Source organism: Leptonychotes weddellii, chromosome 2 (genome assembly GCF_054177405.1).
Source record: "Leptonychotes weddellii isolate Sample4059 chromosome 2, ASM5417740v2, whole genome shotgun sequence".
Taxonomy (NCBI): domain Eukaryota; kingdom Metazoa; phylum Chordata; class Mammalia; order Carnivora; family Phocidae; genus Leptonychotes; species Leptonychotes weddellii.
Window position 1 is genome coordinate 60776417 of NC_138370.1, and position 23980 is coordinate 60800396.

At 38.5% G+C, this 23980-nt stretch overlaps 1 protein-coding gene and 1 non-coding gene across 10 annotated transcripts in view; both read right to left on the reverse strand.

The window, feature by feature from the left end:
* Window positions 1-10995: 10995 nt before the first annotated feature.
* Window positions 10996-23980, reverse strand: part of GUCY1A1 (guanylate cyclase 1 soluble subunit alpha 1) — a 63899-nt gene continuing 50914 nt past the window's right edge. For all 9 annotated transcript variants that reach the window (XM_081811575.1, XM_031026482.2, XM_006727270.3 and 6 more), the window contains one exon: window positions 10996-17388. In XM_081811575.1, the coding sequence (XP_081667701.1) occupies window positions 17187-17388 (202 nt within the window). In that variant the 3' untranslated portion in view covers window positions 10996-17186. The remainder of the gene's footprint in view (window positions 17389-23980) is intronic.
* LOC115940448 (U2 spliceosomal RNA) lies at window positions 12518-12711 on the reverse strand. The gene has a single exon (XR_004075195.1). It is a non-coding gene; the product is annotated as a U2 spliceosomal RNA (small nuclear RNA).

The window sequence follows — 23980 nt, forward strand, 5'->3', positions numbered from 1 at the left end:
GTGCTCATCATAACAAGTACCCTCCTTAATACCCATCACCCATCTAGCCCATCCCCCACTCACCTCCCTCCGTCAACCCTCAGTTTGTCCTCTATTGTTAAGTCTCTTATGAATTTGTTTCCCTCTCTCTCTCTCTTTTTTATAAGTTATATTTCTATGCTAATCTTTCAGAGATGTCAGTAATAGTAGCAAATCTCCCACTCTATTCCTTGCATATCCTATTACTATATGTATCGATCTCTTCTCCTGTTGGCTCTGTTATGTTTCACTGAGAACAGGATCACACTGATATAGCTTATAATTAATTTAGGATCACGGGCCCCCCTCCCATGGTTAGCCACAGCCTTCTTTGAAAGAATGATCTTTCCCCAGAATTAATTGACACAGAAATTGTTGGTCTGTCCATCAGTCAAAGTTCTGCATTGCAAGCAACAGAAACTAGCTGTGGCTGACTTAAACACAAAAAGGAAACATATGAATACTGAGTAATTCACAGAATCACAAAGAAGACAGGAAAAATAGTGGGAAAAACATCAATTACATGTAATTCTATTTATTTCCTGCATGAGAAGTGATCCAAAAGCTATTGATTTGAGTCAGTTGTAAATATTACATAAGTATGTAGATTTGGGGAGTTTTCCTTTTTACAAGAAGATAGATGGCATTATTTTACAGTTTTTGACTTGGGTAACTAAAAAATTATCTTTGCTTTTTGTGCTGGTAGGTGCCTTACAGGGTCTGCAGGTTTTTCCTGCCAGTCTTCTCAGAGCTAGAAATCTTCCTTCCACCATTACCAAAATATTTGGTCTGTTTCCCAACACTGATTAATTTTTCTATTTTTTTAAATTGCATTTCAACATCAGGAATACATAGAGGGAGGTAGTTCATCCTGAGAATTGAGAATGAGGCTTGAGAAAAAGCCAGCAGTGAAACTAGAAGGCTGGGAAAAGAAAAGGGGAGCAACATATGAAACTAATCATCTTGGGGTAGGGAAAAATTCTGGAGATGAGTCACATTTCAGTGACGAGTGTGTGAATAAAAATCAAAAAGTTATTTATCATGGATTACACTAAAGATACTGATTATACATTTGAGAATAAATGCAGTGAAACCCCTATAAACCAATTGATCGGCTTTTATAGGTCTGAATTCTACCATTTTATCTTCTGGTTCATGGTTTCCTTGGCACAGATTCTTAGTAACTGTCATTTAGTCTTTGTCACAGATGTAACCCTGTGTATGGTGTATGGTCTGGCATTTTGGGGTCTCTTTTACTCTAGACTCAGTGTACTAGACCGTGCATATCATCTCCCTAACCTACTGAACCTTGGAGAGCTAGGAATAAGCAAGATAGAAGGAATCCAAGGAAGCTGCATGCTCCTTGCCTCGGTAAATCACTATGGTACAGGAAGTAGGGGACCTGTGGGTTGAAATGCTTACCAAGCAATCCACGTGGTTAGAAAAATATTAGTTGTTAGCACATCTTGCCACCCAGGGGTAAACCTTAACAGTTACCCCAACCCTTTGGGAAGAACTATAATAGATCACTGGGATTGAAAATGCTGATAAAAATTTCTTGAGAATTTTGTGCAAAATGCAGATCCCTGGGCCCCAATCCTGCTATTCTAATTGTTAGGTCTGTGATTGTTTCCCTGGGATTCTGCAATTTTAACAAGCATCCCATTCCTCCAATGATTCTAAAGCAAGTGGTCCACATTTAGAGGTCCACTGTCTGGCTCCCAATTGAAGTCTAATGCATGGTACTCTTGGTCTCCTCTCACTTGGTATCAGGGTTTAAAAAGGAATGACACCTAATGCTCAGGGAACACCCTATAAATAACTACAAGAGATTCTTATGCAGGTTGCTTCAGCTGCAAGAAAATTCTGTACAGACTCTTAACAGCTCTGGCGGCGATGAGCTCCTATTAACAGATGTTCTGCAAGATTTCTGCTCTTAGTGCAAAACTTGTCCTGGAAAAAAATTGCACTCAGTGTGCAATTGGTTGGGTGGGAAGCAGCCTGCATGCAAGATATGATTGGCCAGGGCATCTGATTAAAGGAGAATGAACCCCTCCAGCATTCCTTCATAACCCATACTGTAGCCAAAGAGTGGTGATGCCCACTATCCACATAAGAAATCTATGGATCAGAGACATTTCCTTGCCTTTGCTAGGTTATAATAGGACTTATTATTTGGGTTTCTTTTTTAAGGTTCCTTACCTCCCTCACCTGGGAACCCCCCGGTTTATAATAGGGAGGGTGTTTTTTGCTCTTCACTCAGATGCATTTCATCTTTCCCTAGAGATAAAAGGTTCTGGGCCTTGGTCCAGTAGGTTCAGCAGATGATGGACAAAATCCAGAGAGCATAATCAACGTTGTCCTGTTCTGAGAGAGGGAAGAGGGTACATCATGCTCTTCCCCTGGAGGCTTACATGCGTTGCCACATTAAGATTCTACCTTCATTGCAAATGGCAAGATTTCATTTTTTTTGATGGCTGCTATGGTTAGCGCTGTGAATTGTGTAAGACTGTTGAATCATAGACCTGTACCTCTGAAACAAATAATACATTATATGTTTAAAAAAAAAAGATAGCAGGAACGGAAAAATGAGAGGGGGAAATCGGAGGGGGAGACCAACCATGAGAGACTATGGACTCTGAGAAACAAACTGAGGGTTTTAGAGGGGAGGAGGGAGGGGGCATGGGTTAGCCTGGTGATGGGTATTAAAGAGGGCATGTACTGAATGGAGCACTGGGTGTTATACGCAAACAATGAATCATGGAACACTACATCAAAAACTAATGTAATGTATGGTGATTAACATAGCATAATAAAATAAAATTAAAGAAAAGAAAGATTCTACCTTCATTGTCACCTACTCTCAGTGCCACATTGCTTCCAGACCTGAAGATGGGCCTGATGAGGCCAAAAACATTCAATCTCCTGACCATGTGGGACTGCCAAATAACTGGTGGCACAAAGCGCAGAACACTGCCCAGTACTAAGTATGTCCTCAATGAATCTTTATGCCGGGAACTGCGCTGGTCACTCATGTGATCAATTTCTTCCCCTTCCTTGCAGTGAGGCTAGCCATGTCACTTAGTTGAAGCTAACAAAGTGTGAACAGAAAGGACACATGTTGCCTCCAAGCCCGAACATAACAACCTGCCGTACAAACATTCCCATTTTCTTTCCCCTTCTGCCCAATGGGTATCTATGCTTGGGGTGTTGCTGAAGATGAGAGTTTTGTCTGTCCGGGCCCTGAATGACTAATGAAAAGTCACCCCGCCTCCCACCCCCCATTTTGTAAAAGATAAACAGCTCACGCAGGCTACTAACACTTTGGGTTTTGTTTATTTGAGGGTTAGCCTACCTTAAATAACACAGTACGAGCTGAGGGTTTGCAGATTGCATTGTTCGCATTAGTAATACTTCTGCCTCCGGTACCATGAACCACCTTCGCAGGACAGGAAGCTGAGGACATTATTTGCCCTATACTCTGTCCATCCAAATGGGTGTGGGACTCTGGCTTGCCCTTGTGTTAAGAATCCAGTTTTCCGGGGCGCCTGGGTGGCTCAGATGGTTAAGCGTCTGCCTTCGGCTCAGGTCATGATCCCAGGGTCCTGGGATCGAACCCCACATCGGGCTCCTGGCTCAGCCGGGAGTCTGCTTCTCCCTCTCCCTCTGCCTCTCCCACTGCTCATGCTCTCTCTCTCTCTCTCTGTATCTCTGTGTCTCAAATGAATAAATAAAATCTTAAAAAAAAAAAAAAAGAATCCAGTTTTCCAGTTAAGAGGATTACTGTTCAGTAAACAGGAAGCAAAGGTGTAATCTGGGACTTTATCTGGTCTCAAAATCATCAGGCAGAAAGTTTGTCATGAGTCATAATGTTCGAGTTATTGACACAACCACTCTCTGGGGACTGAACCCAAAACTATTAATGTCTGTACTACTGGGCCAGCTCCAGGATGCAAACCTACCACCCTGTGCCATCTATAATTTAAATAATGACACACAGCTATCTCATATCAGAAGTATGAGAACAACAGTACTAGCGTAAATCTCACTTTATAGAAACTGTATTCTTGACAACTACGTTACAGTTCTGAAGATCATAAATAAGATCACTTTTAGATGTATCAAGGGTAGATATTTAATGAAATCCTAATATGAGCTATGAGTTATAAAGGAAAGACTCTTTTGATACAGTGAACATTCCATTTTATCATAATTTTCATAAAACAGGTTTGCTCTCCTAGAGAAATATGTAAGAGCCACAATCTCTAAAGCCCACTGGGTTGGGTAGGTAATAGAAGAGTGATGAAACAGATTAGGTACATTTAAGACAAAAGGGAGTGTTGGGGAATGCAGTGAGCCAGTGAATATTTTTCCAGCCTTTTATCGAACCTGAGTCTTTTATCCCGGACTGTAGGTATGCCTTCCTTTGCTCCAGAGGGAGATACTACCTGTATCTTCCAAGGTAGTTTGCTATACAAACATCCTTGAAAAAGATAGTGTGGGAAAAAGGCAGTCAGAGACTCTAGTCGTAAGACATGCATAAATATGAGGTGTCCATGGAAAATTATTTCCCAACAATATTCATCACTAATTTCTACGCCATCTTGGCTTCTGGTGAATTTTACAAGTATAGCACCCTGATTAATCTGATTGAAAGAACTGAGTCCAAATCTGTTCAATTTGGCTCATACAGCATTTAATTATAGCTAGTATCAACAGCACTCTGGGCAGCAGAATGAAGCCATGCTGAATACTGACCTCAACCTTGCCCCGGAATCCCAGACCCAAACAGCTGAACAAGCCCCATAAAACACCAGTTTTAATTTCGAAGGCCAGGTGGCTTTCTCCTCAAGTTTCTGTAGTGACTTCTGCCCTTGGTCAGGTTAGAGATTGCATAGACTCCACCTTGACCTGCAAGGGGAAAGTCTAGGGCAATTTTATCATCATTCATAATCACCCAGACCAGCAAACTGAGGCTGGGTGTGAAGCCTTCGAGGGCTTACATGGTGACTTTGACTTCAGCTAAAGTTGGGGGAAATTTTATTGCACCTTAGTCTAACTGTATGACTCCCATCACCAGGACATCTGCTTGCAGTGTATGCATAAATAATTAGTCAGTTATCCCTCCAGGAAGCTTCCCTGGGTAATCAAAGATGATCCCACTCTGGAGACATCTCTGTACTCCTCTGCAGGCGTCTACGCTTGGCATTGCATTAGACATTTGAAGGTGTCATATTCCTTCCTTATTACTCCATACCCTTACAGTACAAGTCACTGAGTTTTCAGAATGAAGGAAAATTAATGCTGTGCTTCCACACAAGGAGTATAGTCCCAGGTGGCATGTGGTGCCCCGGAAAGAAAATCGTTTTGTTTACCATTCTTGGGATCTCTCAAGTAGAACCTACTTTAGTCAGGGGAAACAGGTTGATAATGCCTCCTCTGTTGCTTCCCAGAAAGCTAGTAGACAGTGGGGTTCCCAGTTCAATTTGAATACATGAGTCTATTCTTTGTTTGTGGAAGCACTGAGTACAGTTAGCCCAACCTGTCCTAAAGATCCATGCCACCAGCCAATGGTACTTATTAGGTCCACGGAATGACTGAGCAACAGCTATAGGAATGGGGTGGGAAAGATAGTTTGTGTAGGATATGCATGTGCTGGAGCCATCCCGTGTCTGATGGATTCAGTAATGTTAAGGGAATGGTAATTAATTCATGTTCAGAGTTGTCTCATTGGAAATGGCAGGCCAGTAGTCAGCAAAATTTAAGGCATTTAATACAGTTTGGAACCAAACTAAAGGATCTTCTTTTATGAGGAAGGATCCAGGGATGATAAAGATATTAATACTCTCCCCTCTGCCACATTTCCTGGCCGTCAATATGTTTGCTCTCCAGGGGCCAGGGTTGTTGCTTCTCCTTCATCACCATGAATCTGTTTTAGTAGCTGTAACTTCACTTTTTTGTGAATTTTCCCCTATTTTCACCCAGACCATTCACCTACAAAGGCTAGATGGTGAAAGACAAGGGCATTTTTATTTAATTTAAAAAAAATTTTTTTAAAAAGATTTTATTTATTTATTTGAGAGGGAGAGTGAGCGAGCAGAGGGAGGAGCAGAGGGAGAAGGAGATGTATACTCCCCACTGAGCAGGGAGCTGGATGCGGGGCTCGATCCCAGGACTCTGGGATCATGACCTGAGCCAAAGGCAGATGCTTAACCGACTGAGCCACCCAGGTGCCCTGACAAGGGCATTTTTAATTAAAATTCAGAAAAATTGATTGAATTCCTCCCTTTGGCCTATGTGGGGACTTGGTAAAATTATACTCAATCAAGAGATCATCTTATGATTTAGGACCGTGTTAACCCAACAAGGGAATCCAAGCAGCAAATTAAGTCTGCATTTTCTAGGTCCCATGGTATCCGGGCTGCCAACCCAGAGGCTGGAAAGCCATGCTGGCCTGGGATTTCTGTTATGAACAGAAAGAAGATCATGCCCAGGAAAAGTCAGAGCAAAGTCCTGAAGTTTTAAATTAGGTTTATTTGGCAGCTCCTTATCCCTTTCATTCTGTTCATTACTCAAGAAGCAGCCTAGAAGAGATGATTCCTTTCTTGAGACAACTGCATTCAGTAATCAAACTTCTTTATTAAGGTGTGTAAACCGAGAGGAGGTGATGGGAGTAGAGTCAAAAAAATTTTAGTCCATTTTTGAGAAGTTCATTCTAGTGGTCAGTGATACAAGTACTTGAGGATGGTAGGAAGCATGGAGTTGAATAATTTGAGTATCAGCACATTGTTGAGTAGCTTTTGCAATTAAACGTACACCATGGTTAGACTGTAAATGTTCCAAGAAAGCTAAAACAATACAGAGTTTATTTCCAAGGGCTACAATAATGTAAGAGCAATGAGCTGATCCAGCTGGAATGCAACACTGTGATCCAAAAACAGTGTCAACATTGGTGATGTACCACTGATAGCTTCACGAAGGGGTCAAAGGTCTGAACCAGATTGTTGTGCCTGGCCTGTGATGGTGAGTGTGTTGCTCTGTTCACTACAATGATGAATCCAGGGTAGTTGTGGTGGAAATGTGAATGGGGCAGTTTCATTCAGTCTCTGCATTCCATTCCATATCTTTAGAGAACAGGTCCTTATCGCAGGTGTTTACATGAATCAGTCAGCAATTGTGATTTGTTCTGACTGTTCATGGCTCCAGAGAGGGGTATCTTTAGTTTGCTAATATGTAATTGTTCAAAGAGCTAGGACATTAGCAACAACTCAGGAATAAGTAAAACTATACCAGGGCACCACTGGGTTTTAGTTTGGCTGAACTGTCAGTGAGCCAGGCTTGGACATGTAGGAAACCTCTGTGGACCAAGGCTCCGCAGAGCCGGGAGCTGTGCTGTAAGCAGCAGAGTAGGGGATGAAGTTTCTCCACAGTGATAGCTGCCACTTTCCCATGGAAAGCTGAGATGCCACTGGGGTTAGGCTAGCTGCAAGCTTGAACATCCTGTTTCTATTTACCAAGTGAGACTTGTGAGCCATTCCCACCTTGTTAATCACTGAGTCTGAGTCAACCTACTCTGAAGTGGGAGTATCAGGCTGGACGGTCTCAAGACCGTCATGGGTAAGGCATTCAGTCTGACAAGAGCCTAGTGGCAGACTAATAAAGGTTTGATAGTAAGAGTTGTTTAGTGGCTCTTTCAGGGAGGCAATAAGTCTAAACCTCAAAGAGGACTTCTGGGGAAGCCTGACTTCTCTTACCAGAGGCTGTAATCACTAAAACTATCAGAGGAGAGACTTGTAGCTCAAAGATGTGGCTAACGTTGCAGGGCACCAAAGTTACTAGCATTTACCTACATGCTGCTCTTACTGATCAGGAGAATTCCTTCTGGCATTTAGGGAACAGGGGAATATGAGCATATAACACATCAATTCCTAATATACATTCAGATACTGATGTGACAACAATGCACTGAATTAGCCTAAAAGGCCCTAAACACAAGGCACATTTGCTTCCCTTCTCCACTATGATTTCTGCCTAAATTCTATTAATTGAATTCACTGCCCCATTCCAACAAGGCCAGGTAGGATGGTGACTTGTGTACAACATAGGTATAACATTCTGATTTCCTTCCTTACCCCTCCCCAAAGGTCCCCACACCTCAAACATTTAGATAGGTGCTTATGACCTTTGATTCTCCATGGATGCAGGGAGACCTTGGTGTCACTCATAATTGTCTTTCTCCTTAAAGCTGCTGAGGTCAGAGTAGAGAAGAAAGGATGGGTAAAGGGGTAAAGAGAGCAAGAATGGCTCTAATCCACTAAGCAAGGAGCATTTGCTTTTAGTTTGTTGCACATAGTGGCATCTCATGGTTTAACAAAATGAGCTTCCGAAGTCTGACCTGCACAGCACTCTAGCAGGTGGGGATACCTTGACTCAGCAGACATAGCAACACTGTATTCCAACTGGGGGCATGGGGTTTGCTCACTTTAGCTGACAAGCGATTGACGTGGACAGCAGCAACTTCTTTTTAAGGAGATCACTTTAATCTGGAGGCAATTGTTGCACCATTACTAAGAAAATACCCTTAAACTCTTCCCTAATTTAAGTGCAAAGTCCAGAGGAGTTTTCTGGGGCTGCACGTCTGACTTCAATAATTCCTCTATGTCAGCCTCTCATTTTCCAGTGAGCCACTTTGGTCAACAATGTAAATCTAATTCAGGGTATTAAAGGTCCAAATATAGGTTAATGCCTATATTAGTTGCTAGGATTGTTGAAACAAGTATCTAGGTGGCTTAAACAGCAGAAACTTATTGTCTCCCAGTATAGAAGACTAGAAGTCCAAGATCAAGGTGTCAGCAGGGTTAGTTCCTTATGAGACTGTGAGAAAGAATCCGTCCCATGACCCTCACTTAGTTTCTAGTTTTTCTTGTCAATAACTTGTATCCCTTGACCTGTAAAAGCATCACCTCTATTTCTGCCTTCATCTTCATATGGCATTTTCCCTGTCTGTATCCAAATTTCCCCTTTTTATAAGGATATTAGTCATATTGGATTAGGGGCCTATCTGCTCCAATAGGACCTCATTTTAACTAATTATATCTGCTCTGACCTTTTTCCCAAATAAGGTCACATTCTGATGTACTGGGACTAGGACTTCAACAGATGAATTTAGGGTAACACATTCAACCTGTAACACTGTTTTCCTATGGTTTCCCATGAGAGTTTGTCTGTTTCAGGGAAATCCCCCCAAAAGAACCAAGCTCCCCTATGGCAGCCAAGACTATTGGAAAGAGCTTCAAGAACTTTAACCGTCATCTCTGAGAAGATCTCAGGTTAGCATGAAAGCCTGTAGGAAGGGCTAAGTCTTAAGACTTCCCAGCAGCTGCCATTCTACCTTAACAAGCATTGTGCATCTAGCACACTCATCTCCCAAGTGAACTAACTGAAATTTTAATGATTCACCTGATTCATGCTCATAGGGCATGCAGATTTCTTTCCTTTGCTTTGAATGTAAATGTACACCTCTGTAACTATTGTCTAAAGAGGGTTGTAAATTTCCTTTAACCCAGGACTGATCTTTGCATCAGTTTGGATAATGAGGTAGACTTGAGGCTGGCAGCCTGATTGGGAAAGTCTTCTCACTTGGAGGAGTACAAGCAACAACTAAGCCACTGTTCAGGCAACTGGCTTTGAGCCTCCTTTCTGATACTTGACATGAAAAATTCCTCCCTAATTCTTCCTCACTAGCAAACAACAAAATGGAGGACCATTTATCACCCTGCTGAACATATGATTTGGTCACCATGCTTGTCACCGATTCCCACAGACTCTTCCCTCAAATCCTGTTAATCAGCCCACAAGACCTTCATAATCCTTCTTCCAGGAAGCCATGTCTCTGTCAGCATCCCATTCTCATTGCCAAAACTGTCAATAACTATGAGGAGTGAGATTTTACTTCAGTTGCAAATTAACAAGTTAAACTGCCACAATTTCATGGATGCTGGTAGAAGACACAAAATTCCTGGGTCAGAGATTAAAGACTTCATTTCTCACAACTATGATAGCAGACAGAGAGTATCAGCTTGATCTTGTACTGGTTCCCTGGGCCCCAATTTCTTTCTTTTTTTTTTTTTTAAGATTTTATTTATTTGAGAGAGAGAGAGAGAGCTTGAGAGAGAGAGAGAGCAGAGAGGGAGAGGGAGAAGCAGACTCCCCACTGAACAGGGAGCCCAATGCAGGGCTCCATCCCAGGACCCTGAGATCATGACCCATGCCAAAGGCAGACACTTAACTGACTGAGCCACCCAGGCACCGCTGGGCCCCAGTTGCTGCACGACAATGTGAAGAGAACCAAGTGACCCCTGCACATAAAATGGGTCTCATTATAGGAAAGAAGCCCTGAGTTTAGGGACACAGATTTTTATAACGGTCACTAAATATGCCTGCCTTTTTGCTCAAAGGAAATGTCATCTTGATTTTCTAAATTGGGTTCCTATACAAACATCATGAAAAGATAGTGTAGACCAAAGGCAGTCTGTACTCCTGTTTCTCTACGAACTACAAAGGCAGTGATGGAAAATTGCTTTTTTAGTAGAATGTAGCTGAGACAGATTGTCCCCAGAGCTTGTACTACTAACCATTACACTTGGATAGGCAGAATACAGTTTTATTCTTGTTTAGGTTATTTTTAAAAATTTTGACTTTATGGGTGATTTGAAAACCTTGGATATGAGTTTTATTGAAAATAGGAGCTTTACATATCTAAAGAAATGTATTTTGGTTATGTTAGTGCCATATTTGACAGTAATTTTTGAAGAGGGATAACAGTTGTTGGTCCTGTTTTTCCACACTGTTGTGTTGGAGGTTTCTTATATCGGTAGCAGCAAGACCTACATCAGAAGAAATGAGTTTGCATGACTTGGAACAACATTGCTTTTACTTGACTCGACAGTTCATTTTTTTCTTTTTAAACAGCACTCATTTTAAATTTTAAAAAGATTTTTATTAACACTTTTATTACAATATTTATGTGGCAGCAATATCTAACAAGCTTAGACACAGGATAACTTTTTGATAGATTTTGCAACTCTGCCAGAAGCAGAACTCAAAATAAATGTGTTATTTAAAGCAACTGTGACAGTAATAATAAAAGGAGTGTTGTTAGTATCAAGCAAGTTTTCAACACAAGGTCCAATAGCTGATTCTATTTTACATAGAAGAAAAATGAAAAGAAATATTTAAATTAGAAAAAAAATGAGATACCTGTAGCAATGCACATTTACCAAAAACTGGAGAAAAATAGGTTATATGTTAAAAATTTGCTGGAAAGAAAACTTTAGTTGCCTGTATGCGAAGCCCCATGAATCATTCCACAGAGTAGGACCAAATAAACTAATTCCCTTTATTCCTCAAAAATCAAAAATGGTTACACCTAAAGCAAAAGGTACTGATTTTTCCCAGTTATACACTTTGCATTTCAAATAGTATTTACATTTTTTCTTCTCTTGATAATAAGTTCTTAAGTTTGAGGGTTATGCTACCGCACTGTGGTGTTCTAGCACTAGAATCCAGGGAGCCTCCGAAACTCTGGAAATACAGATAAGTCTTAGGGTATAAGGTCATATGCACATTTTAGGACGGGTGATGTTTTGTACTTTCATCTTTTATCCAGTTTTTATAGTGATATGTGAAGTGAAAATGAAGACCCACTAGCTTATTGTAGCAGTTTCCAAAGTAAAATATAAAGATGATTCACTGCGGCTAAGTAAAGAAAATACTAGAATTTTTATTTATATTCGTGCTCATTTAAAAAATAAAATAAGTTTTACCACTATATCATAGTATATCAGATTGAGGGCAGCACATTTTATTTATCATAAATCTTAATAATATTTACATTTATGCTTATGTATTTATAATAGAGTGTCAGTGCATTAAAATATTTTACTAATGCTGTGCAGGAATCCCAAGATTGAAGAACACTACTCTAGATGAGTGAATATCAAGTTGTCATAAGATTTTGCAAGCCATCTTTAATTAACATGTGGAAGGAGGTGAAGGAATAGTACATTCTCAAATACTAATATATTTTTATTCACTTCAACTTTCCAAGACACTATTTATTTGGGGAAGAAGGCAGCTAATTGTGATTGAACAGTGCCTAGATGCTGCATATCCCTGCTTCACTGGGCATCACTATTACTGAATGCATAGAATTCCGTGACCACTATCACTATAACTTTCCAGAAGGCTTCAGTTTTGCCTCGTTTATTCTTGCTGTGTAATACATCGGATTGTCCAGCTGCTGTAGCAACATTTTTGTTTCGCTTTGTTTTAATTTTCTGTGAGACTACCTCAGAGTTCTTTCTTCGATACAAATGGATTTGGCAACATTTCAGACTAAACAACCATCTTAGCAGATACTTTAAGATTTGGACATTATGCAAAGTCATTTCTTGCCAAGCAAATTTCTTCACAATCTGTAAGGTTTATTTGCAAGGTAATATTTTGACATTAAATACTAAAAAATTGAAAGGCAGCACCACCTTACCCAAAATCTTCACCAGAGTATCTGGGAAGTCCTAGATCTGCCATCTAAATTTTGTCCTGATTTTTATCCCAGTGTTTAAATCCAAAATATTAAACTGATAAGAATAGATACTACACTTGATCTTAGCCAAAAGGCCGAGAAGTGATATTAACCTTTTCCTGAAACAAAGTTCATTATAGTGGAAAAAGAGTCTGCTCTGATGATAAAAGGAGCCTGGCTTTTAGAATATCACCTTTTTTCTCCATTTGCTTAGTTTATTTTTATTATTTTTTGAAATGAGAATCTATGCATTTATGATCCTATGCTATTTAAAAAAAATAGTATTATTTATTTATTTTTGCAGGCACTGAATAGAATTGGGCATAGGTAAGAGAATAGCTTTGGATGAAAAAGAGTATAGATTGTGTGAGATATAGTCAGAACAGATGCAGGTGTGACAGGTTAAGAGCAAAGCTGCTTCACAGGAAATCTATAGATGGCAACAAAATGTAAAATGTTTGAAGTGGATGAAAGTAAGAATACCAAATGAGTGCATATCATCAACATAATAAAAGGAGCACTTAAAAGGAAGCTGCACTTTGTCTAAAATCTGGAAGCAAACATACTAAGAGCAAAAGGAATCTGAGTGCAACAAAGACGATGAAGGACTAATTACTTCCATAAGCTTATGCTCTTCAGGACAGGAGTGATTCTTCCCTGTCTCACTAGAGAATGCGAAGATTTCCCAAGCTTTATGAAGAATCCTAACCACAAATGTACATTTTAACACTGTAAACTTTGATTAAAGTACATTTTGGTGTTCTCAGCTTAATAAAGCGAGCTGGCCCTGCTTTTAGCTTGTATTTAGACAAGGGGATTGCACTTCTCTATGGTCTCTGCAGCATTGTGTTCTTGCTTTGCAGAGGATGGTAAGTCCGTCAACATAGGAATTGTAACACCTCTGGCCTAGCTCCTTCCAGTGACCGCCCTCCCATCTCATACACCCATCATATCCCCCAATCCTTCTACCTTTCAAATCTGCCTTTATTTAACTTTCCAGGTCCAGCATATAAAGAGTGAAGTAGCATTAAAGTGCGCAGTCAGGCAAAACACACTTTATGCTTTATTATTCAGTAAAGGTTCATGATCCATCAAGGCACCCCAGTGAGGATGTGTGAGAGATTCCTTTTCACTTTTTAATAATGATTTATCCAGGTAAAATCCCTGCACTTAAAACTACTACAATAATTCATTAACCCATTCTTTTTGGGACTATTAACTGTTGTTTTAACAGCAATTTGAAAGTTACTTTAAAGCATTATATAGCCCCAGACTTCACTGGGGCTCTGCATGTAAAGCTCCAGTTGGGCACTTTCCCATTTGGGGAGTCTCAGGGAGCCATGTCTAACCCCCAAACCCACTATGTGGAGTAAACAGTCCCCTTTGTTCACCTCATTCACTTGCTAGACCTGCCATAGAACACCCTTCCCCATTCTATGACTGCTTCTGACTTAACCATAGGACATGCTTCGAAGGGTCTGCCTGGGCATGACTGGCAATATGAAGTATTTGGAGGAAAGGTTAGTAAAACGTTAAAGCAACTTTTCCTTCCTTCCCACCAAAGGATCTGAAGGACTAATGGCCTTTAGATAATATGAAATTCCAATACCAGACACGCCACCTTTATGTTCATATCTGTGTGTTCAAACTCAGGAAATAGCACGAATCATTTTCTTTTGAGATATAGAAGGAACAAGAAGCCATGGATGGAAACAATAAGACCAGAACAGAAGGAACAGTTCCTGGAATTCCAGGGAATTAGGAAAAACAGGCTGATTGGGAAGCACTCTTGGGACCCACATTACTTTTTCAAAAAGTTAACCTGGCAACAATATTCAGAACCCTCAGCCCCCAACCCTGTCATACACCCTCTCTGTCCATTCTTTCCTCCATCCTCAATTTCACTCCTAACTTCAGAGCTGCTGGTTTGATCTCTTACTTTCCTTGAAAACTTACCCTCTAGGCTCTCTGTCCCTGGCTACCATCAGTGGTCTGGATCTGAAAATGTCTCCATAATTGCTACCCTCCAAAGTGGATAAGCTAGAGAGAAAAAAGGGTTTCCTTAATTTTTTTAGCATCCACACTGTCAATTTTGAATACATTCTATCATGGAAATGTATGTTCATTATAAGATCCCTAAAGTATTCCATAATTAATGAGCCTTTGTAGGCTGGCCAGAGTATCTATCACAGAAGATTTAATTTCTCTGTGAAATTACATTTTTGGTAACTTTTATTTAGGTAAGATTTCAAACTTATGGAATAGTTACAGCAATAGTACAAGGAGTTCCTATATACCTTTTACTCACGTTTACATTTTCTTCCATTGGTTCTGTAGGTGTGTATACAGAGAAAATATTTTTTGAATCTTAATTAACTTACAAACTTAGAAGACAAATTATTATCAAACGGGGTGTTTAAAAATTTGATAAAGAGACATTGTGTTTTATGCTTTTTTTTATTTTTTATAGATTTTATTTATTTGAGAGAGAGAATGAGATAGAGAGAGAGAGCATGAGAAGGGGTAGGGTCAGAGGGAGCAGCAGACTCCCTGCCGAGCAAGGAGCCCGATGCGGGACTCGATCCCGGGACTCCAGGATCATGACCTGAGCCGAAGGCAGTGGCTTAACCAACTGAGCCACCCAGGTGCCCTGTTTTATGCTTTTTAATTTCCTTTAATTCATATCATTTTTGCTGTAATAAGGGTTCAGTTCCAGAAAGAAAAATGTATTTAAGTCTTTATTTTTCTTTAAAATGTTTTTATTAACTTCATATAATTGTGAGACTATAACTCTATTTTCCCAAGGCCTATGGTACTTTCCAATGATAGGATTGGTATTTAATAAGATACAATCAGTGCTTCAAGAGGTTGGGATATCATTCACTAAATTGTTGTATCTGTCGTAGTAAACTTGGGATACTAGAGGACAATCAGTAATCACTTTTTATTCCTGAGGTCACCAGGCTAGTGTATCTATGACTCTGCCAATACTGATTTAAAAATTATAATGTTCATCTTTCTCCTCTTTTGAAATGGAGCTCTTTTTAAAATCAGATCCTTTTTTTTTTAAAAGATTTTATTTATTTAACAGAGAGAGACACAGAGAGGGAACACAAGCAGGGGGAGTGGGAGAGAGACAAGCAGGCTTCCCGTCGAGCAGGGAGCCCGATGCGGGGCTCGATCCCAGGACCCTGGGATCATGACCTGAGCCGAAAGCAGACGCTTAACAACTGAGCCACCCAGGCGCCCCTAAAATCAGATCCTTATCCCAAACCAAACTCTGTAGGTTATTTAGTTCTTCAGAGAGCTTACACTAATATCATTAAAAATAGAAGTTCCAGCTCCAGAAAAATGTTTGAGAATTTTCCTAATGAAATCATAGCATCATTTTCTTCATCAATACTAACATTCTCTTTAAAAAATATCATTGAGATCATTCAACTAGAATAAAAACATTCACAAATGTGTACTTAGAGAAAAAAACTTGATGATTCTTAAGACACATATACACACCAAAGTGTCCAATGCAAATATTTAAAAATAAGCTATTAGCAAGAAGAACAAGTCTCAATTCCCACTTCTGAACTTAGATTTTCTTATTGGAACTTTATACGGCTCAGCATGGCAATGCAGGATGTCTGCTGAAATAGATCTAAATTTCTGTGTGTGTGTTTAAATGTTTTACTTCTGGACATTATGGTATATCCCCTGGATTCTTACTTTACTTTCATGTTGCTTCTCTAAATTAAATTAGAATGATATTATTGCATTTTAATATAGGCTGTAACCCTCTTTTATCCTGAATGTTATGATACAAAAATGAATTAATAGGAATTAAATTGTTAATATGAATTAAAATAGCCTTTACCAAAGTGCAGAATAGAAAAATGTCAAACAAAAGGCAGTATTTATTGATATGACACATTACGTTATGGCAGATATTTTTATAAAACAATCTTTGATATTTATAGAAGAACTACTTTATATTCATATTGCATCTAACCCATAATTGCTTATTTTCTTAAAAAAGAAGAAAAAGTGCAACAGAAAAAATATTCAACCTATTTTGTTATATACACCAACAGTGAAAGGAAGAAATGTAATAAAATGCAGAGCTGAAAGGTTCAAAGAGCTTATGGTATCAAAGACTCTAATTTCTATTTGGAAAGCTTTTTGGAGGTCACACTATCACAAATGCACTTTTACAACCATGGCATTCCACCATGACACAAGACTGCGGGTCATTCCATCAGGCTGTGCAGGTCAGGACACTGCAATTACCTGATAGATGTACATGTGCTGAATTGTGAGTACAGATAATAAGTGTAGTGGGTATAGTAACAGAAATAAACCCCAAATGCCATTTTTGAGGTTTCTTTCCTTTTTTTTTTCCCTCTAAAGACTTGAGTATCGAAGTAAATACATTTTTGTCATGTTAAGTGGAAGAAAAAGTAGATCCTGACTTAGCTCCTGAAATTTTAATACTGTTCTTAGTCATCTGCAATCGTAAAGTGCTTTTAGAGATTCCACCCATGCTCACAGGAGTCAAAACCCAAGGACTAATAATCAGATATATATTTTGCTAATCTATTCCTGAGGCTTTGCCTAAGAAATTGGCATTGCCATCTTCAACATCTTTCTTCTGGAACCATGGTTTTGAATTTGTTACTGGTTGATAAGCTTCCAGGAAATGACAGATTCCAGGAATTTCACTGGGGAAGTTTGGTGGAAGTTCTTCCCTTGATCGAGGGGTAAACACAAAATCAGGGCAGTCTTTGAGTAATCTGAAAAGATTAAAATAAAAATATTAATGAAGATTAAAATAAAAATATTAATATTAAAATTTAATACTGATAAAACTGTCTATGCAAGAAAAAACAACCAACTAAATCAATATTCCTGAGAATACAGATCTTCCTTGACTTATGATGGGGTTACATATTAATAAGTTGAAAATACCATAAGTTGAAAATGCATTTAACACACCTAACCATGTAACCTACGGAACATCATAGCTTGACCTGGCCTGTCTTAATGTGCTCAGAACACTTAAAGTAGCCTTCAGTTGGGCAAAATCCTCTAACAAACAGACTACTTTATAATAAAATGTTTAATATCTCATATAATTTATTCAATATTTTATTGAAAGTGAAAAACAGAATGGTTGTAAGTGTATTGGTTGTTTATTCCCCGATTGCGAATAAGAGTGTCATGTGGCATATCTCTAGTTAGGGAAAAGATCAAAAATTAGAATTCAAACTATGGTTTCTACTGAATGTATAGTTTTCCCACCATTGTGAAGTTGAAAAATCATTAAGTTAATCATCAAAAGCTGGGGAATCTCTGTATTAATAAACCAATCATTTTCAGTGTGATTGACAGAATGATCATAATGATTTTTAAAAAAATCTTTACAGAAGAACAATGAAGAATCAATTCACAATACCAAAAAAAATTCTACCAAATAATATATTTCACTCATATTAGGAAAAAAATTTATAAAATATTTTTGTAAAGATATAACCAATAATTCATATAACAGTAAATTCACAATAGTGGGGAAAAAACCAAAATAATCCCAAACTCTAATAATAGCAAAAGACCCCCAAGCCCATGCATAAACATAGTTTTATAGAATAAGGCTTCCTAAGTTGAAAGAGAAAAGACATTGTCCATTTATTGATTCATTTATTTCATAAATATTATAGAAAAGTAGTCAAGGGCAAGGAGTTGTAAAAGAGGGGTGCCTGGGTGGCTCCCAGGGTCCTGGATTGAGCCCCACATCAGGCTCCCTGCTCAGCGGGGAGTCTGCTTCTCTCCCTCCCTCTGCTTCTCCCCCTGCTCCTGCTCTCTCTCTCTCTCTGCATCTCTGTGTCTCGAATGAATAAATTAAAAAATCTATAAAAAAAAAAGAAGTTGTAAAAGAGAAGTTCTATATAAGATATATAGATATAGGTATATATCGATAAGATATATATATATAATCAAAGAATAACATTTGAATCTCTCAATAGAATTTTTAAGAATTCTAGGTTAGTACGACTAAAAGGAGATTTAATTGTACAAACTGACACTCTTCTTACTATCTGGTATTTGAAATATTTCTTCTTAAATGTATCTGTTTACCGCATTTTATTATCTGCTACTAACTACATATCCATTATAGTAAACTCATTTTATTGTATTTGTTTTTAGTTTATTTTTAAAGTTTTTATCTATATCCCAGTTAGTTAACATACAGTGTGATATTAGGTTCAATATTTCCATCGGTGCTCATCACAAGTGTCCTCCTTAATCCCCTCCACCTATTTCACCCATCCTCCACCCTCCTCCCGTCTGGTAACCATCAGTTTGCTCTCTGCGGTTAAGGGTCTATGTCTTGGTTTGCCTGTCTCTCTCTCTCTTTTTCCCCCTTTGCTCATTTGTTTTGTTTCTTAAATTCCACATATGAGTTAAATTCATTTTAAGTTCCAATCCTACTGATGAAGTTACTGGCTCTTCTTTCTATTTGCTTCCCTAGCTTTTTGTCAAATGCAAACTTAAGAAGCATTTCTCTGACCTATTATTCAGGCATATGTATTCAGGATGGAAAATGTTGACAGTTCTGGGCCCTAAACCAGCTTCCCCAGAAAACCACTTATATCTGCCCAACCAGACCATGGCCTCCGACTCATCTGTTTGTGATGTCATGCCTAAATGTAATAGCATGATGGTGCTGCATTAAATTTGGTACTGAGACGCCTCTCTATGTACTGGAGAAACCAACAGAATAGAAATCCAGGTTTCAAAAATGACAGACCTCAAGTAGAAAAGAACAGGTGAATATTCAATTAGCTAATTTTGAAAAACTCATCAGTAAATATGTAATCTGCAAAATAATTAATGAAATGATGCTTTAGTCATGATCCATAAATATCTGAGTGTCTCTTATTTATAAGGCATAATATGGGGTAAAATATAATGAGAAGTTACAGAATTCCATAGTATTAAAATGATAAGCTTCAAAGTCTGGTAGATCTAGGCTGGAATAGCAGCAAAGATGTCAGTTTTCTAGCTTTTAAGATGGAGTAATAATAGTGCAGGTCTCTTAGGACAGCTGTGAAGATGAAGTAAATAGATTAAACATGATTGGTTAAGCATCAATTTATTATCAGTTAACACTCATCATATTGGTAACATTTAGGGAATAGAAACCTTCATATACTGTTGGTGGGGTATAGATCGGTAAGACCAATTTGGACAGCTAATTGATGCTTAGTAAAGCTAAACTGGATATTGCCTGTGATCTGGGAATACCATTTGTAGGTGTCTTGTAGATATACATGGCTTATTCATACTCTAGAATACATTTTATATCACATGCACATATAGTGAATGCTAGACCTGGCTCATACTGGCTTATGAGAGCCAACAGCTAAACATTCAGGAATTTTATGAGCCAATTAACTCCATCTGTAGCTGAAACCTGCTGTGGTGGGAGTACATACACCATAGAAATCGGTAAATGCAAAAAATCAAAGATTCTCCACTTTACTCCCAGTGCTGGTTTACCTGCATGCCGCTGCATTAGGAATAGTTTAAATAAATGAACTAGGTTTCCAATTCATCAAAAAAAAAAAAAAATCTCAAAAACATAATATGCAGCAGATTTAAGGCAAGTCGGCAAAGGATATGGATAGGTTGAATGGACATCTGTTTTTCTCTGGTGGAACCTAAATGAGAGTTACACTCTTGGCTTCTCTCTGCCCACTTTCTTTCCTGGTAGCGAGTTTGGGAGAAGCTGCTGAGCATGCTCTTCTCAGTGCCTTCCTGCCTCTCTTTGGGAGCCTGCCTGTCTGTGGGAAATGTATGTTCTCAGCTGCTCCTACCAACCCTAAGGGGCATAGAGTCCAACATGTCAGACAGTTGGGGGGGCTAGAATATTTTTTTTTTTTTTATAAAATAGGGATCTGAAACAAAAATGGTAACATACTGACATTTATTAAATATTAGTATTGGCCACATGGGTGTCACATTTTCTTTGATTTTTTTTCTGTAGGTTTAAAATGTTTAAAAATTAATTATAAAAATGCATAAAACTATAAAGGTTTGATAAACAACAATAATAAAATTATAGGTAATTAAGATCTTTCTTTTTTCTGTCCACATCAACCCAGCATCTTCTATTGAATACGGTAATTACAATATTTTTTTTTTTCGGTAATTACAATATTAACCTTACATTTGAGTTTATATAAAATATTCAGCACTTAGAAGTGGCCTTAAAGTATACCATTTGAATTGAGGTGCCTTGCTCACGAAGGCACATCTGGAGAGCTGTGTTTAGCTGTACAGCATGTCTTCTGAATACAAATTCTATGCTTTAAGAAACTTACAGATAAACACAATTAGAGTATCATGAAGTTAGAAATGTTCATTAAATCATCTTCAAGAAAAAAATCAGATTTTTTAAAAAGATTTATTTATTTATTTGAGAGACAGAGAGCGTGCAGGGAGGAAGGGCAGAGGGAGAAAAGAATCTTAGGCAGACTCTTTGCTGAGTGGGAGCCCGACGCGGGGCTCAATCTGACGACTCTGAGATCACCACCCTGAGATCACAACCCGAGCTGAAACTATGAGTCGGACGCTTAACCGACTGTGCCACCCAGGTGTCCCAAAAAGATCAGAATTTTTAAGGAAAACAGGTTGGAAAAATACTACCATTTAGATGAAAGCCTGATGGAGGTCAGACCCAAGAAAAGCAACAGTCTCAGGGCAGATGTCCACATACAGTGGGAGTTTTTCTTTACTCTCTCTCAATCCAATACCATTTTCCCCGAATTGTTGCATTAACTCTCCTTTCTTCTGTCATCTCTCCATATTCTCTTTCTTTTCTCTGTTCCTTCCCCTTATAGAATCCAAGTCCTGTTTCTCTGTTACTAGGTTCTCAGATGTTTCTTGCAAATAGGAGTTCCTGGGTCCACTTCCCCACCCACCCTGGGCAGTATCCATTTATATCCCCCACGAGCCATTTTTGTCTTTAATGATCCCTGGATCACCACATAAACCTGTCTTATTAATCCACTGACCTGGAACTTAGTCTCGTCTCCGTTTTCTGCACTGCAGTAAGATCAAACAAGAAGGCAGAACATTGTCCCCGAAAATAAAATTTCTCATGACATTTAGAATAAAGGAATGTATAACTGTCATGACACAGCAACATTCTAAATTACTGATTAGAATTGGAAGTGAAAGGCAAGGTTTGAAGTTAAGGATTTTTTGTGTGCGTGGGGTATGTATTCTGTGTCCTAAATTTACAAGTGTTTTGTAAGTATATCAGGGATGTTACGTTTGATATTCTTTTATTTTTTGAGAAGTGTCACCCTAGGTTTCAATGTATTACTAGTAAAGTTCTCCAAAGAAATAATTAGGTTTTATACTTGTACAATTTCCAATAGAGTCTACTGTTTGTCCCAAACTTTGACAGAACTGGAATTGTGTCTCTATTTTACAATCCAGTTGTTAAATTTCATAAAGCATGGACTTTTGATTCAATTTAAATTATCTATTCTCTTTTAAATTTTCCTATTATTTGGAAAAAAAATAAAGTAGTTTTTAAAAGAAAGCCTTTTAAAATGTGGTTAGACGTATTTCACATTAAATACTTATTTCTTGCCTAAATAAAGCATTTTAACTACCACTTGCCCTTTAGAGCAGACATAAGTATTTCCTATATGAGAGTAAGAGGTAAGTAAATTGAAAAAGGAAAAAAACAAATAAACCATACCATATTTGTTTACAAAAGACAGAAATGAATTTAGCAAATGCATTGATGTTCAGCATCGATTAAATTTTCATTATCATTTACATATGTGCATAAAAACACATACTAAGAAATAATGAAAAAAACACAAAAATGTGAATAGTTACTGTCTCTGGATCATGAGATTGAGTTATTTTTATTTCCTTCATAACTTTCGGATATTGTAAATTTTCTAAAATAAGCATATATTACTATTATAATCAAAAATAATTGATTAAAAAAAAGGTGACATTATGTATGGTGTAAAATCCTGTACGTGCATGCTTAGTAACATTGCCTATATGTCATCATATTAATAAATCCTTAGAGGATATTATTTGTGGTGTCACAAAAAATAATAATAAATCTAAGGATTTGAGCTATGAGCCTTCTCCGGTTGCTGAAAATGTATATCAAAGTGTCATGATCCTCTGTTGGAAGACACGAGATCCTAAATAACATTTGGGGAGTAAAATGAGCAGCTGATATCAATGTCTCCTATCAAGATTTAAGACAACCAGACTTTGAGATATGAAACAAAGGAAAAATTTGGAAAAGTTTTGTCTTATACTGTCTGAAAACAATTAAAATAGAAGAAACAGAAAATACACTTTTTTTTATGCAAAGGTTTGGTTTTAAGGATAGATACGCAGCCAAGGACTCCTCATGGTGCTCATGCATATATATTATGTTATTGAACACGCAACAGCAATGAATGGATTAGCAAATACTCTTACTAATTATTACTCTCACATCCTCCAGATTATTACTCTCACATCCTCCAGAGAGCAGAGTCATATCCTCTAAGGATTTGAGTTCTTATCCCTGCCTGGCATATGTGGGAAGACTCCAGGGCTATTACCATTACAACAATCTCCAAGGACTTTTCCAATTCTCTTGCTGTCGTGACTCATTTTCAGATCAAAGAGTGGACTGTCAATCAATCAATCCTTATTGCTTTCCTACTGTGTTCCAGGCACTGATCTGGGAAGTGGGGCTATAAAACGTATATGCAGGAGGCTGACACTCTACAAGGCGAGGCAGGCAGCAAACACATAAAGAAAACACCGTTTCAGACACAGGGGTGAGCTAGGAAGATGAAAAAATAAAATAACGTGAGGTGTGTGGGACAAAAGTTGTTCCTCTAGCTACGGCTGTTAACTGACTAGTGTGTCTTTGAAGAGGTGACATTTGACTTAAGGTCTAATTCTGAGAAAGAGGAAGACACAGGATGATCCAGGGACGAAGTGGAAAGCAGAGGAACAGCCAGTATCCTTGATTCAAGAGAGGGTTTAGCAAGTCTGACGAAAAAAAGGAAGGCCAGGGTGGCAGGGTATCAGCGAGCGAAGGAGAAAGTGGAAGAAAATAAAGTGACACAGGTTGTTGGCAGGACACTGATCAAAGAGGACATTTTAGTCTGTGGTGACATACTTAAATTTTATTCTGGCTGCAGTGGGAAGCCGTTGGAGGGGTTTCAACGCAGGAGTGACGAGATCGGATCTATACTTTCGAGAGACAATCTGGCTACTGTGTGGCGGATGGACGGTGGGGAGGAGGTGTACAAGAAAGCAAGCGGGGGGGGGGGGGCGGAGCAA